The sequence below is a fragment of the Bidens hawaiensis genome, unplaced genomic scaffold, assembly GCF_021521415.1.
Source record: "Bidens hawaiensis isolate Kalapana, Puna unplaced genomic scaffold, B.hawaiensis_p1.1 tig00022097_1, whole genome shotgun sequence".
NCBI classification, from domain to species: Eukaryota; Viridiplantae; Streptophyta; class Magnoliopsida; order Asterales; family Asteraceae; genus Bidens; species Bidens hawaiensis.
This window is the reverse complement of record NW_027493423.1, coordinates 1-16,959: the sequence shown is the minus strand read 5'-3', so window position 1 is coordinate 16,959 and position 16,959 is coordinate 1. Positions and strand designations below refer to the sequence as shown.

The 16,959-nt window shown below is 35.0% G+C and overlaps 1 protein-coding gene and 2 long non-coding RNA genes across 3 annotated transcripts; all 3 read right to left on the bottom strand.

Moving 5' to 3' along the window:
• Positions 1-2,212: 2,212 nt before the first annotated feature.
• Positions 2,213-15,304, bottom strand: LOC143564602 (uncharacterized). Its single transcript, XR_013140903.1, has 3 exons — positions 15,221-15,304; positions 2,918-3,272; positions 2,213-2,373 (listed from the first exon to the last, which is right to left on the bottom strand). It is a non-coding gene; the product is annotated as an uncharacterized LOC143564602 (long non-coding RNA).
• LOC143564601 (uncharacterized) lies at positions 14,419-15,117 on the bottom strand. Its single transcript, XR_013140902.1, has 3 exons — positions 14,993-15,117; positions 14,701-14,831; positions 14,419-14,637 (listed from the first exon to the last, which is right to left on the bottom strand). It is a non-coding gene; the product is annotated as an uncharacterized LOC143564601 (long non-coding RNA).
• A 157-nt stretch (positions 15,305-15,461) lies between the features above and the next one.
• Positions 15,462-16,091, bottom strand: LOC143564619 (F-box/FBD/LRR-repeat protein At1g13570-like). The gene has a single exon (XM_077051839.1). It carries the CDS (start codon positions 16,089-16,091, stop codon positions 15,462-15,464), a length of 630 nt encoding a protein of 209 aa, XP_076907954.1.
• Positions 16,092-16,959: the final 868 nt, after the last annotated feature.

Sequence of the window (16,959 nt, the reverse complement as noted above, 5' to 3'; positions counted from 1 at the left end):
ACACGGATAAGCCAAAAATTGCCCAGTAACGGAGGAAAATAGCAGTAACAAACGATGAAGAACAATACAATACAATAAACGATCAAAGAAGAAACAAGTACAGTCTAAGAGCTGGTAACACTAACAATACGCTGAACGATCAGTTATGAATCAGTACAATAACAATATATTGGAAATACCCATGTGAGCCAGTAACAGTAACAGTATGTACATTAGCTGCAGACTAATGCACCAGTAATTAAGTGAGATAGGAATGTGGACACACACACCTAACCATCTCACTCTAGTAACAGTTTACCTAGGATCGATCCATACGCCTCTCAGTAATCAGTATATGCTCTCATCGCACAATAATTTAGAGACGCTGTGGACTAATCGCTCCGCCACAGATAGAGCACATCAAAGGTGCCTCGATTGACGCCCTACGTCCCCATAGGTGGATAAATGCTCGGGTATTGAGGTCAAATAAAATACAATAACAATGGTCAATATCAATATAATATGTCTCAATAACAATCGGTCAATGTACAATGGTCTATTAGGAACATGCGATAATGAGTGCAATAAAATATAGTATATCGCATGCATGACAATTTCACTTTTCAAATAAACAATGACCAATAAGACAATTAGCAATATATAACGGTAACACGATACTATGAAACAAATCTACAATATTACGATACGATTAATGAATCAAGAACCCATATACTATGAAAACGAAGACACAATATGACGCTACTAGTGCAAGGCTACGAAACCCGTACACTATGAGAATGATGAAACAATATTCACGCTACAAGTAAAAGACCACAGAATCCGTACACTACGAGAACGGTGAAAACAATATAAAGCTAAAAGAAGAGAAACACGGAATCCGTACCTTATACGATGAGCAAAGACACACTAAATATCAATACTCCTTAACCCTTGCGCGAACCTACAATATTATTTTAAGTTCAATTATATTTTGGTACCCACGTTAGTGCTTGTGTTAGCATACTAATTGACTTGTTTGGACCCTTTTGATTATAAAATAACCCCATGCATATGGACGTTTATTAGTATGTATTTAGCCTACAAAATAGTTACTGTGAAAATTTGGAAAATCAATATTGTGAAATCAACTCTTTTATATATATATATATATATATATATATATATATATATATATATATATATATATATAAAATCAACAAAAGAATATGGAGGAAAACAATTGCAACAATGAGTTTTAGCAAGGCTAATGAGGTTTCTTACGAAACCTTTACAAAGGTATCTTCCATTCAGTTGATTAAATCCACATTATATAACTTTATTATACTATAAAATAAATTAATTAGTTAACTGTTAAAACAATTTTTGAGACTAAACTTCTAAACCAGATTCCTATGTATACACCCCTACCAATACCAAGGTTCATTCGACCCATTCATACGTGGACTGCCCAGCACCAGAACTCGAAGATAAGATCCGATCAGATCTGGGTAGTCTACTCATATCAATTTTGGGTTAAAAAAAAGGTAGGTTGTAACAACAGAATTAAAACCCCATGTAGTGATACCTTGAGCCGAGATGAACGGTTTGTTTCGGACTGAGCACGTCGGAGTAGGCAACACGTACGGCAGTGGCGTGACGATGGCTAATGGTACGTCCAGCAGGTGGTGGCGGCGTGTTTCCGGCGATTGACAGGGTGGCGGTGGCGTAGAGATATATGGTTTAGTTATCACCAAATTGTTTGATGTTATCATGTATATTTAAAGGATTAGTAAGACACGATTTTCGGTTTAGCCAATTTTATTTTGATTATGATTATGATTATGATTACAAATGTTAATCTCAATAATTCTAGCCCAGGCTTTCAAATTCTATTTTGGGAATATTACACAAATGGTACTTGTACTTCCATTGTTTACAAACCGAACCTTTTAGTTTGTCATTTATATTCAAGAACTTACATTTAGTTATTATAAGCATATGGGTTAATGAATATTTATCATTTTATATCATGTTCAGTTAGTTGACCTCCTTATTCATTTGGTTATTTTAAATTATAAACCCGTTAGATTTCCGGATATCTAATATTCTTGACTTTCGATTTTTCGTATATTACAATCCAGTTATGAGAATAATAGAAATTCTTAATAAGTTATTTATTATTTTAATATCAAAAAAAGAGGCGTAGAATCAACAAAAACCTTGTTAAGGAAGAAAGGTGATAGATTATAAACTTGAGAGCTAAAACCAGTTCCCGCATCCATAACTAGGACCCACCGATTTAAAGCAGATGCAACACAGCTTATGTATAAACCCTCTTCGTTACCATTTTCTACATGTTGATTTAGTCCCGAATCTGCAACATTGTAACAATATCTGTGCGAAGAAAATAAAGAAACAATTAAGTTGTTAATATATACTTATGTTACCCATATACGTGAATATTAGGCATGCAAATAAACCGAACAAACACGAACGGAGAGTGTTAGTGATCGTTCATTAACTTTGACCGAACACAAACATTAAACAATCGAGGTTCTCTTGTTCGTTTTCGTTAGTAATGAAAATGAATGTGTTCCTGTTCGTTTATGTTCGCGTGTTAACAATATAAATGAACTGTTCACAAATGTAAACAAACAAACATAGTTGAACAAACATGCCACCCACTTTAACCAATTAAAAGATATGTTAACAACAATGTACTGGGCCAAAAACAATAACAAAACAAAACTAAATTGTAACGGGCTTAAAAAATTAATTATGTTAACGAACGAACTTAAATAAACATAAAATAATTTTTATGAACGAACTTTCATGAACATAAATGAACAAACAAGACACGCATTCATGTTCGTTCGCTTAACCTAATGAAGAAAAATTTATGTTCGTGTTTGTTCGTTTATTAGATAAACGAGCGTACCTTTGCGTCATTGGGGGACACGCATTGTAAACCGATACCCATTGTGAAGCAGGGCTACCTGCACGCATTTTCTTCTTGGTTGTTCGTCTTCTTCTAAATTTATAAGTAAACTACCTCGTTTTTGTCCAACCTAGTAAAACAAAAAATGTCAATACAAGTATAAAGAACCACCACCATAGATAATAATATAACTATTTACCATAAACTTAATTCTCTCCAGCATAGGGGAGCTACTGATGATACAAAGAGCAGAAGAAATCTCGCTTTGTTCCATCAAACACACAACCAAAGTCAGATTCTTGAGACATAGGACTGAAGTTGGAAGCTTATGTGGCATGCCACGTGCAGACAAGTCCTTTAACCGAATACAAAAGTCAAAATTAGCAAACCCGATATTCCCACGTTAAGTGTAACTAATCTTTTATCTTAAACTTTACCTTTATATAGTAGCTTGAGATAACCATTGACTGAATCAAAGGCACACACATCAACAAGTGAAAACTTGTTTCCTCCTACTGCAACGTCAACTTCTGAATGCCCACCGTGTCCCTGCAATAAAATACCTTTATATAAATAATATTAATTGAAGGAACTTCATAAAGGGCAGGGGCGCCTCTAAGAATCGTGAAAAAAATTTGGGCTGAAGGCGAAACAAATTTTTGGCCTAAAAATAGTTGAGTAATTGGGTTTAAACATTAAGAATACATTTTTTGTCAAAAAAATATATATATATTCAGGCCTATCGGGGTGTTGGGCCGGGGTCCGTCGACCACCCGGCTCTGATAATGGATGCTTACCAAATAGAGATACTCAAGTAGCGGGCACTTGGAGAGGAATCGTTGAAGCATTTGTGTAGACGCCTCAACGTTTCTAAAAGTGATGCTTTTCAGCCGAGTAAATACGTTACACGTCAATGGTGGTTCAAAAGTACAGTTTTGGAGATCTATACGTTCTAGTCCTTGCAACGAAAAGAAAGAAACGGGAAGCTTGTACAATCTATTATCATTACAAAATATCAGTTCTTTCAGTCTATTCGCCTTTGCAAGATAACTCATTACATTGACAAACTCGGATTCCACATTAATATGACCAACCAAACTGTTAAACTCTAGTATTTCCGGACCGTCATGTAATAACAAAACATGGAAGATGGCATTGGCAAAATTACACTTCAACTGCTTGCGACGCGAACTAGATGAAACTTTGACGAAGTAAATGCAAGTTTAGGCATGCTCCGCCAGCTATAGCGCCATTTCTTTGATAATATGCAAGTTCTGACTGCATCTCGGACCGGCATTAGACTTAGAATACTTTCTATTATGTTATGAGGAAGGCTGCTAATGATATCGGAAAGGTTTTCGTACTCCATAATGCTGCAAGGCAGAATGCAAAACCAAAACAAACACTATAAATATGGTCAACTTAAACCCTACTTTGCATGCTTATTAATAACAATTTTGATATGAAGATTACAACACATGAATTAAATTGATCATGAGCAAGCATAACTAAATAAAAAATGGATTATGTAGCACTGGCTTAGGGTTTAAGCACACAATTTGTAGCCGAATGTTGTGAGTTCCTGTGAATTGTGATGTACCATGTTACAAGCCAAATAGAAGAACTCAACCCAAAAGACTAGTCTGATAGGTAAGGGAACCCATTTGGCTTATAAACCCCACATCAGTTGCCCATACAATCGATGTGAGACAAGTCTCATACCTTGCAATGGTTTCAGTCCGTAACAATGCACCCTCCTTAAGGTCCAACGTCCTCGTTGGTCACGGCCACGTTGGTCACGGCTGGCTCACTCCAGGCCACCACTCCGTGGGCCACCACTCCGAGTCCTCGTTGGTTACAGCCACGTTGGTCACGGCTGGCTTCCTCCAGGCCACCACTCCGAGGTTGGCTCTGATACCAACGTCCCATTTGGCTTAAAACCCCACATCAGTTGCCCATACAACCGATGTGGGACAAGTCCCATACCTTGCAATGGTTTCAGTCCGTAACATACCATAGGGGAAAAAAACCATCGGGGGTGAGTGCATGTTGATGAGTTTAACGACCAGACTTAACTAGGTTAGTAAGATCGGGGTTTAATTGCAAGTGAAACGAGGTTTTCGTCCATGAGTTTTATTCAGATTTGTGGTTCTAGTCTAATAGTTTCAAATTTACGATTTTTGTCTATGTGGTTTCATTTTACTTGCAATTAAACCCGACCCCGCTAACCCTCGTTAAGTCTGGTCGTTAAACTCATCAACATGCACATCACGTGAGGGCAGTTTTGGTCTTTTTCTCCCCAAATAAATCATAGCCCTAATTTGCAAACCCTCTCACATGAGGGGTTAGGGTTTATTTGGGGAGAAAAAGAACAAAATTGTCTCTCATAAGGGGTGAGTGCATGTTGATGAGTTTAACGACTAGACTTAACTAGGTTAGTGAGATCGGGTTTAATTGCAAGTGAAACGAAACCACAGGGATGAAAATCGCAAATTTAAAACTATTGAACTAAAGCTGTAGATTTGGACAAACTACAGGGACGGAAACCATAGTTTACTCATTGTATTAATACCGATCACAATCTGAAAAGAAGAGGGTTTAAACTTTAAATTTCTATTAAAACATTGGATAACATTTAGCTAGTAATCATAGTGTGGGTAAAGGACACCAAAACTGAGAAGGATGAGAAGGAATCTAATCCATTGATCTTAGATTTGGATGGTGGAGATTAATTCAAGAATAAAAATTGAATAAAAATATACGAAAAGGGCATGCAGGTAATAACACACTTATGAAGACATTCTCTCTCCACATGCAAGACACATGTCAATTCCTCCATCATTTTAAAACGTCTATAACTTTTTCATACGACATTTTTTAGAATTTTTTTTTACTATAATAACAAGCGTTTTTTTATCTTTAATATGAATATCATATTGTTATATAAAAATAAAAAAAAGTTGGTGGGTTTTTTTATATTGTGTTATTTGGTTGTTCATTGTGTTTTTAATTGGGTTTTTCTATGCATTGTGTTATATATTTTGGTCATTGTGTTTTTCAATTGATACTCGTATGAAAGATAAAAATTAACACAAAGATTACGTCATTGTGTCTTTCGTGTGTCATTGTGTCTTTGTGTTCAACATTTGTCTTTATACTTATCTTTGTGTTTTAGTCATTGTGATCAATATTCACTTAATTTGAGAAAAATAGTATTATGTTGTTTGTGTATTACGTTCAAGGCATTGTGTAATATATAGATTCCATTATGTCTTACGTTTCAGCCATTGTGTTATACCCATTTACCATTGTGTCTTACGTTTCAGGCCATTGTGTTATACGCATTTACCATTGTGTCTTACGTTTCAGGCCATTGTGTTATACGTATTTACCATTGTGTCTTACGTTTCACGCCATTGTGTTATACGTATTTACCATTGTGTCTTGCGTTTCAGGCCATTGTGTTATACGCATTTACCATTGTGTCTTGCGTTTCAGGCCATTGTGTTATACGCATTTACCATTGTGTCTTGCGTTTCAGGCCATTGTGTTATACGCATTTACCATTGTGTCTTGCGTTTCAGGCCATTGTGTTATACGCATTTACCATTGTGTCTTACGTTTCAGGCCATTGTGTTACACGTATTTACCATTGTGTCTTACGTTTCAGGCCATTGTGTTATATGCATTTACCATTGTGTCTTACTTTTCAGGCCATTGTGTTATACGTATTTACCATTGTGTCTTACGTTTCAGGCCATTGTGTTATATGCATTTATCATTGTGTCTTACGTTCAGGTCATTGTGTTATATGCATTTACCATTGTGTCTTACGTTTCAGGCCATTGTGTTATATGTATTTACCATGTGTCTTACGTTTCAGGCCATTGTGTTATATGCATTTACCATTGTGTCTTACGTTTCAGGCCATTGTGTTATATGCATTTACCATTGTGTCTTACGTTTCAGGCCATTGTGTTGTTATATGTATTCATTATTGTGTTTTGCGTTTCAGGTTATTGTGTAATATGCATTCATCATTGTGTTTTATGTATTAGATAATTTGTTCGTATTTTTAATTATATATATATATATATATATACTATTGCACAACGGTGTTATTAGTGTTTAAAAAAACACAATGATCAAATGGAAGACACAATGGCGAAAAAACACAATAACAAACAGAAAGACACAATGACGAAAAAAAGACACAATGGTAAGCAAAAAGACACAATGACGTAAATTATTTTTTATTCTTATGTAACAAAATTATACTCATATTAAAGGTAAAAAAAACGCTTGTTATTATGGTGAATTTTATTTTTTAAAAAAAATATCATATGAAAAAGTTATAGACGTTTAAAAATAATGGGGGAATTAACATGTGACTTGCATGTGGAGAGAGAAAATGTGTAATATTACTTTTATACCATTTTTCCTTTGGCCCCTACATGACACATGTCAACTAATTATGGCTTCTCATCCTTCTCATTTTTGTTCCACTTTGTAGAATAACTTGACCCATCATAGTGTATAAGACTGTGTGTTGTCGTTGAAGTTGGGTTACGAATTCATCGAATAATATTGTGTCATACAGTGTTGACTGGATGTTAACTGGACACTCGCTAAAACCACTGTTGAAGCCGCCTGAGCCTATTGTGGTCGAGGCGAGCAGTGGCTTTAGCGAATTATCTAATTTTTTGTTTTTTTAATATAACATAATAAATAACTAGAAAACTAATTTATATAATAAAAACCAATAAACATCCTAATAACATAAAAAAAAATTAAACATCTTAAAAAACAAATTAAAAAAATTACAAAGTTAAGAATAATTTTTTTTTTCTAATAAGTAAATTTCATTATAATTGACTATAAAACGATTACAATAGAGTGGTAGGCAAACGGGCAACAAGTTGCGCCGTAACCCTATTTTGAATACAAATTTATTCTCGATCCCAGTTGCCTCCAGCTCATCGCCTTCTTTCTTGATCTGCTCTGATTTCCTTAAGAACAAGTGCTCGGGGTCGAGGTTGCTAAAGTCCTTGGTAGGAAAGTGTAACTTCCTGAATCTGTCTTTTGAAACTTTAACCCCGACCGCCGCCTCTATACTAGTTTATATTTTGTGTGCATCTTCAAGATCGACCTTGGTAGGTGTGGTTCTTTTTCCCCGGCTGTAACACCCCGACCAAAGGCGGCGGAACATGCCGGGGTGCAACGTGATTGGACAAATACACAAGACACTATTTAAAGTGACAATATTTATTCAACTCATTTTATTTCAACAAATCAATAACAACACATCTCACTCATATAAACAAATAGCATTCATATTGTTCGTTTTACTAATACCCTAATAGTCTTGGTAACGTTTTCCGTCAAGCACTCGAGTCAACAAAAGTCAAACCTGTAACATTTCATAAAATAAAGTTTGTCAACACAAAGGTTGGTGAGCAATTCATAAGTTTGAGCAGATAAGTATATAGTAATAAAAGCCACAAAACTTGTATACAAAAACAAAAAATAAAAGCAACAACTTGGATAAATTGACAATCGCTAATAGAATTACGTTAGCGCCACCTAGCTACAAGGGGTTGCCAAGTAGTCTAGGATTTAATAGAATATCGTTAATTGCATTACGTTAACGACACCTTGCCATTACCAAATGGTCTAGGATTTATAGATTTCCCCATGACTGAAAGCGATAAACACGTAGGCACATAGCATGTAAGCATAGAACACCAAATCAAGCAATTATTCAAGTAAAATATACAATCACGTTTGTGGGTTTAAGAATCAAGTAAATAAAGCATTTAATTTGATAGGTATGAAATGTCACCCCAAAATGAAAAATGGAAAAAGGGGTATGAAAGTACTCACCTCGACTGATGAACCGAAAAATAAATAGATAAATAAATGAAGCTCGAACGGTAAACGAAATATCCGACTTGAAACGATAAACACCTTAGCTAAAATAAATAACGTAATACATATTAATGAACTTGCAACCATAATGAAATTATATTGGAAACATTGGACGAGAAGGTTCGGTTGTAAATCGGATTATCGGTTAATTTGTTAATGGTTAGGGACTCGTACTTAAATGACAATTAAAATAAAATAATATTATTTTATTAAGCTTTTAAATAATTAACCAATATTAAATATAAGCAAGACGAGTTTAAAACAAGGGTTCGGTTTTTATAAAAAGAAAGAATTGATAATAAAGTTTATAATAATATTATTAATGATAATAATAATTCTAAAAAGATATGATAGATATATATATGTATATATATATATAAGATAAAGATGTTAATAATAAAAACAATAATTATTTTTAATAATACTAATATAGTATAATAATTATAACAATAATTATTATTATTAATACTAATAATGATAGTAAAGAATAAAATCTTGGTATTAAATTTAAGGTGTTGTTGATAAAAATAGTAATAATAATAATAAGTAATGATATTGATAGTAAATAATGATACTATACTCGATGTCAGTTCGATTTCTAAACGAGTTCACAAAATAACTATATTAATATTATTGCTAGTAATTAATGATAAAATATGATTTTTAATAGATAATAATAATATGACCTTTAATAATATTAATAACAATTTTAATATTTATAATAATAATAATAATAATAATAATCTTGTTAATAATAGTTTTAACTTCAATATTTATAATAATAATGGTAATAATAATATTAATAATAAATACCTATAAAAGTAAACTCAACATATTAATACTAATAATAGTTTTTATGTAGTAATGTTAGTATTAATAGTAATACAATTTTGTTAAATATAAAAATAACACCGAAACCGGACTAGGATTAGACTCGAACCCGAGACCTCTAGTTTAATAATTAACGTACAAATCAACCGAACCAAAATAACGATTGTTAACTTAAATCCATGAGGAAAATTATATCCATTACCCGACTGTTCGTCTTTTACCCAAAATCAAACCAACTCGATACTCATCCGACTCGTTTCAAAGAATATAACCGGTAACTAATCCGATTACTAACAATTTAAACTTGATAATTGATATAAGAAAACTAATAACACTAAAACCCGAAATTACTTTACCTATAAAACGTGTATATACTCGTGGCTCTACACCGGGAAGAACCCGAGTTAAACCCGCCGGAGACGAGGGCAGCGGCAAGGGAGAGAGAGAGAAACCGAGAGAGATCGACGCAAGAAAGAGAGAGGGAGAGAGCTGCGGCGGAGCGAAACACAGTACACAAAACCGGCCACCGGAAAAACGGGTAGAGGGGGTTTCGTCGGAAACGTGGGAAAGGAAAAAGGGAGCTGTGGTGTCGGGTGGCCGGAGAGGATGGGGTCGGCGGCTGTGGTTGGAGTAGGGTGGTCGGAGGCGGTGGTGGTGCTTTGGAGTCGCCGGAGATCGGGTTCGTCGGAAAACGGCTACAAGATGAAAGGTGGAGAGAAGGGTGTGGCCAGAGGTGGTGTCCGGCAGGTGGGGTTGGCCGGAATCGCGGCGGCGGCTGGGAACAAGAGAGAAGGAGATGGAGGTGGTAATGATAATAAGATAGGGTTAGGGTTTTTAGGTTTGTTATATTTATTATATATTTTCAAAAACCACCCCTTAAGTTTGAATCAATGTTTAAAATGAGTTCAAAAGTTCTAAAAGCTTATAACGAGTTTACGAAAATTAGTTTGAATCTTCTATGTTTTCTCAACGATACTATAATATGACAAACATCGATTTATTGATAATCGAGGTCCATAATAATATTATATAATGAATAAATTAAGGTTCTAAAAATGTTTGAGCGGTTTTACAACATAAAAGTTTAAAATACAAATATAACTCGAGACTCAAATTTGACGAATGTCACACCGACCCCCTTCCGAGTGGTCGATGTAGGGCTTGTGGTTGATCTTTTTGCCCGGACACGTTTAGGTCGATCCCTACATGAGCATCCGAGCTACTAGATGAGACATATGCACCGGACGAAGTAGTTTTTGTACGCTTTAGCGTTGAGCCACCATCAATGCCCGATCTAACTAACTCGATCCATTTCGAGCAGGACTTGAGTATTTGCCACAACTCGTCTCGTCCCACGTTTTTACCATCCCATACTTGTTAAACACTTCAGCTATCCACTCGGTGCATGTGAATATGTAAACTTGAAGATCATCGCTCCCGCTCGGGCGCATTCAATGACTGTTTCCTGCTATGCAGATTTTAAAAAGTTCGACATATTTGCGAGTTTCGGACCATCTTCCCGATATCATATTGTCGGTACGGACCGTACTTCCCGCCAACCTATAAAACAACTCTTTCACTTTTGCCCAAAATATATGATGCCTTTGATAGTCCGCTACAATTAAATAAAAATAACTCGCAAACATATTTTTATCCGAAACAAAAAAAATTTAAAATACATGATTTTCGATCTTCTGATATTTCAACCCAGGCATTACACAACGCCTTTTTCTCATCTTTTGTCCAATGAGTTGTTTATCTTTTTGGAAAATGACTTACTCGGCCGCTCTGCTCGAGCCTCCCGCCCCTCATTGGTTCTTCTTTTGGGCTCATTTAGCGGCCTGGGTATGAACCTCTCGTGTCTCCGAAACAAAAAAAGTCGATAACAACCACCCCATGGTTCGATACTTTTTTTAAAAATGTAGATGAGAATATGAAATATATAATTTTTGAAGCAGTGTAGAGAGTGTTGGTAATTTTTTTAAGTTAGTGGTGGGGTTTATATAGGTTTTAAGCTTTTTTTTTTGGTTTTACCCATGCCCGACGGTTAAATCACGAACCCCAAAGCCCAACGGTCACTTCATCCACCGCTACCTGGCTTGCGGCCGCTCGCTCTCGAGACCGGTGGCGGCTAGCCATTGTGGTGTGTGCGAGTGAGCTGACCGCTCACGGCGGTGATGAAGTGTCCACAACGTACAGTCCATTATTTAGCCGTTGAAAAAAATATACATAGGAAACAACAAACAACATGAAATAAATACATGAAATAAATGATGAAAACAAGGAAACCTTCTTTCCACTTTCTACTTATTCACCAGAATGAAAACGACTCGTTCACTTTATACTACAATTGTGATATATAAAAAAAACACAAATTATTAGACACAATGTTTTCTAACCTTTAGACATAACAACTACACCAGCAATTCCTCAAACCTTCTCCAGCCATATTTAGTAAACACCGATTAAAGGCCCGTTGTAAATCTCTAGTAAACACGGGTTAAAGGCCCGTTGTAAATATGTAGTAAACACCGGTTAAAGGCATGTCGTAAATATTTAGTAAACATCGGGTCGCCCGTCTCAAATATATAGTAAATATCTTGACACTTACTGCACCAGTTTGTGAACCATGTTAAATAATAGATCTTATCTTTTGCAAAGTGGTTTTTAAACAGGTTTTGTGACCTTTATTAAAACTCAAATTAATCGTTACACAAAAAAAGAAAAAAAAAACACTTCTATGTACTAGTAGATAAGACCACATATGTAATTTCTAAAAAAGTAAATAAGTACTAAATACTAATAAACTATACTTGTGATTTGTGAATGGTGATTTACTCTAGAAAGTATGAAAGTCACCTACAAAATATAAAAGTTAGTTTTCAAAACAAGAAGCTCGTATCAAAGTAAAAGTGTTGTTTGAAATGTGAAAATGCCAACTCTTAAACATGTTCAAAAAGCTTATAGGAAACTAAAAGCTTCCATGTTTTTAACGGAATAAGCTCGTATCAAAATAAAAGATTAAAAATAGTATCTCATTAATTATTTCAAGTATAGAAGTTATGAGCCAGACTACAAACCACATATTCTTAGTTTATGGCACACATTTCTCTAGCTTCTATGGTAAAAATTTACACTAGCCAATCGCCACTTAAACACCCAGACAATAAATGCAGCCAAAATAAGCCTAACGACGTCCACTTCAACAAATGATCGGACCATAACATATGGACGTGATGTAAAGATTCTTTGACCATTTTTCCTACAAAGTTTACATAAAACCGGTGTTGGTAAAACATGTACTTACAAAGATAGATTATAATACACTTGTACCTCAATGCGAGTGCTTGGAAAGTAGGATGTTTGTAAAGTTTCTTGAGTTTCATCCATCACTTGGTGTTTCGGGATGCTGAGTACGAAAGCAGCCTGATCAGATGTGGCAGCCATAGATGTTATCCTGTACCCATTCTCCCATCTACACTGTATTCCTTCACTCGGGTACTGGAAATCGACCTCCACAACCTGAGGTCAACAGTGGGTCAAAAAGGTCAAGCCTTTTAATTTATTTTACAAATAAATAATTAATTCATTACTTGTGATTACAATACTGATATAACTAGGGATGGCATTTAATCGATGATATCAATCCGTAAACTGAACCCAAACAGAAACCGACGATTTGATTTATGTTTTCACAAAAACCAAACAAAATATTTTATCCTAAATATTTAATAATCAGTTAATTATTATTTAACAAAAAAGAACTAGACCAAATGCATTGTTTTGGCCCAAAATTTAAAGCTCAAATGGTATAAGCGAAACCAAAAACTGAAAATCCGAAACCAAACTGATAACTCAATGTGATGCGTGTAACCCATTTGACCCATTCCTTTTAGCAAAAATTAAATCTTTTGAATTGACCCATTTGATTTGAAAAAAAAATAATAATAATAATAAATCGACACTTTCATAAGTAATCTATACCTATACTCTATAATAAAAGAATCAAACTTCCGCCATGTATCCTATCCTTGTCCCATCTTTTGGTTTTCCCGCCCATTCTATTTTTTCTTCTTGCTCACGTCACGGGTTGAAGCGCTGATCTTAAGATCCGTGTTATGCCTAGTTGCTTTCCTAACCAAATTTCATGTCACATTCATATTCCTTTTACAACCCAGTATTTCTTTAGACATCATTCGATTTCATCTCTTTCATTAGTAGCAACCGATTACAAACCCTAACATTCTATTGTTTTTAGCTATTTTATTTATTTTTTTCATCTAACAAGTTAAAAAAATGATCAAGTGCTAAAATGCTAAAAGTATATCAGTGAAGTCAAAGTCAAACCTGGTCAGAAAACCCGGAGTTTCTGGACATAACAACGGCCCAACGACTGCCAATTGTGGCCATAGAAGTCACATGATAACCTTGTTTCCACTTTCTACTAATCCACCACAACGGAAACGACTTGTTCACTCTATACCCCTGATGTGTGTAACGTGCTCCTGAAATAACAAAACAGATACAAAATGACATATATATATAAACCCGTCCCTTATTATGAATATATATCAGAAGTCACAAACTATTAAACACAAATTTCTAACCTCTAGACATAACAACTAATGAGTTTCCATTGGCAGCACTAGCAACCGAGCTGATGTAATACATATTTTCCCATTGTTCTCTAATCCACTTCTGATGAAAACAGAAAATATATAAGTTATTTATTATTTTAAGTCATTTAATATGAAAAATAAGGCGCTATAGTATCAACAAAAACAACCCTGTTAAGGAAGACAGGTGATATATTATAAACTTGGGAGCTAAAACCAGTTCCGGCATCCATAACTAGTGCCCACAGATTAGAAGCAGAAGCAACACAGCTTATGTATAAACCGTCTTCATTACCCTCTTCTACAAGTTGGCACACTCTCGAATCTGCAACATCGTAGTGATATCTGCGCAAAAAATTTAATGAATGAACAAAACAATTTGTTCGTTTATTTAATAACCGAGACTACCTTTGCTTCATTGAGGGACGCTCATTGTAAACCGATACCCATTGTGAAGCAGGGCTACCTACACACACTTTCTTCTTTGGTTGACCGTCTTTGTCTAAGTTTATAAGCAATCTACCTCGTTTTTGTATAACCTAGTAAAACTATACAATGTCAATACAAGTATATAAAATCAATTACATATTTCCCCTACCTAAAACATATATAATACATATTTTAAGTTTAATGAAATGTATAAATATGTTTTAGAAAAGGGAAATATGTAAAAGTCCCTATTAATAATATTACTATTTACCGTAAACTTAGTTCTCTCCAACATAGGGGAGCTACTGATGATACAAAGGCCAGAAGAAATCTCGTTTTGTCCCATCAAATGCACAACCAAAGTCAGACTCTTGAGACGGATGGCCTCAGTTGGAAGCCATGTGGCATGCCACCTGCAGACAGGTACTTTAACCGAATACAAAAGTCAAAATTAGCAAAGCCGATATTCTCTGTAATTAACTTTTATCTAAAATATTACCCTCATGTAATAGCTTGAGATAACCAATGACTGAATCTTAGGCATACACCGCAAAAGATCAGCAAGCGTAAGCTTGTTTCTTCCTGCTGCAAAGGCAACTTCTGAACGCTCATCGTGTCCCTGCATTAACATACCTATATATAAGATAATGTCACCATTCAAAAGGGGGTGGCGGCGCAGCTTGTTGCCCGTTTGCCTGCCACTTTATTGTAATCGCTTTGAGTTTAATGAGAAGTCTACATTAAATGTATACTAAAGGAACTTCATAAAGGATGCTTACCAAATAGAGAGACTCAAGCAACGGGCACTTGGAGAGAAACCGTTTAAGCATTCGAGCAGACGCCTCAACATTTATAAAAGTGGTGCTTTTCAGCCGAGTAAATGCGTTACATGTCAATGGTGGTTCAAAGGTACAGTTTTGGAGATCTATACGCTCTAGTCCTAGCAACGAAAAGAAAGAAACGGGAAGCTTGTACGATCTATTATCATTACAAAATATCAGTTCTTTCAGCTTATTCCACCGTGCAAGATAACTCATTATCTGGACAAACTCGGATTTCGTATGAAGATGACAGTTAAACTCTAGTATTTCCGGACCGTCATGTAATAACAAAACACTGAAGATGGCACTGGCAAGCTTACACTTCAACTGTGTGCAACCAGAATTAGATGGTAATTCGACCAGCTTGTTTGTAAATCCAAGTTTAGGCATGCTACGCCAGCTATACCGCCATTTCTTTGACAAGATGCTAGTTCTCACTGCATCTTGAAGCGGAATTAGACTTAGAATGTTTTCGATTATGTTTTGAGGAAGGGTGGTGATTATATCTGAATTTAGGCATTTGCCTTTTGTTGGGTTTTCGTACTCCATAATGCTGCAAGATAGATTTCAAAATCAAAATCGATGAATATAAGTAGGCCTGTAAACAAACCGAACGAATATGAACAGTGGCATGTTTGTGTTCGTTCATCGAACTTTAAACAAATAAAACCACTTAAACGGACAAATATTTGTGTTCATGTTAGCTCGTTTAAAAAGTGAACATGTTCGTGCTTGTATATGTCGCTAAATATCTAAATTGTGTTTGTTTATGTTTATTCGTTTAAAATCTAAACAAATATATTATGAACGTAACTGAACAAAGATAAATGAACATAATAAAAAAACAGCGAAAACGAATATAAACAAACATAAATGAACACAAACGAACGAAACATGTGTTCATGTTCGTTCGTATAATTAAATGAACACGAATTTTCTGTTCATGCTCCTTCATTTATTAAATGAACAAACATAAAGGTAACCCCCGGCCGAACGGTTCACGAAAAGCTCACTCACCGAATGTTTTGCTCGTTTAGATGCCGAAATAAAATTATGGTCCACTTAAACCCTAATAACAGTTATGATGTGAAGATATATATATTACAACCAGGGCCGACCAAGTAAACCCATATAAAAAATTAAATTGTTTAAACCCAACAAAAAACTCATTTTACTTAAGGCCAAAAAAAATTTCGTCTTCAGCCCAAAATTTTTTTTGCTTTCTCGGAGCCGGCCCTGATTACAACACATGCCAAGGAAGTCACAATTGTACGACTAAATATAATATTATATGGATTACGTACTATGGTTTATGCAATGCAGCCGAATGCTGTGAATTTATTATGATCGAGAGAATGCAAATATATACAGATTCCTTCTTTTTATATTTTATTTAAACAATAAGGTCTAATCCAAT

Excerpts from the sequence above, each read along its gene's own strand:
- LOC143564619 (XM_077051839.1), bottom strand. The coding sequence starts at position 16,091 with ATGGAGTACGAAAACCCAACAAAAGGCAAATGCCTAAATTCAGATATA.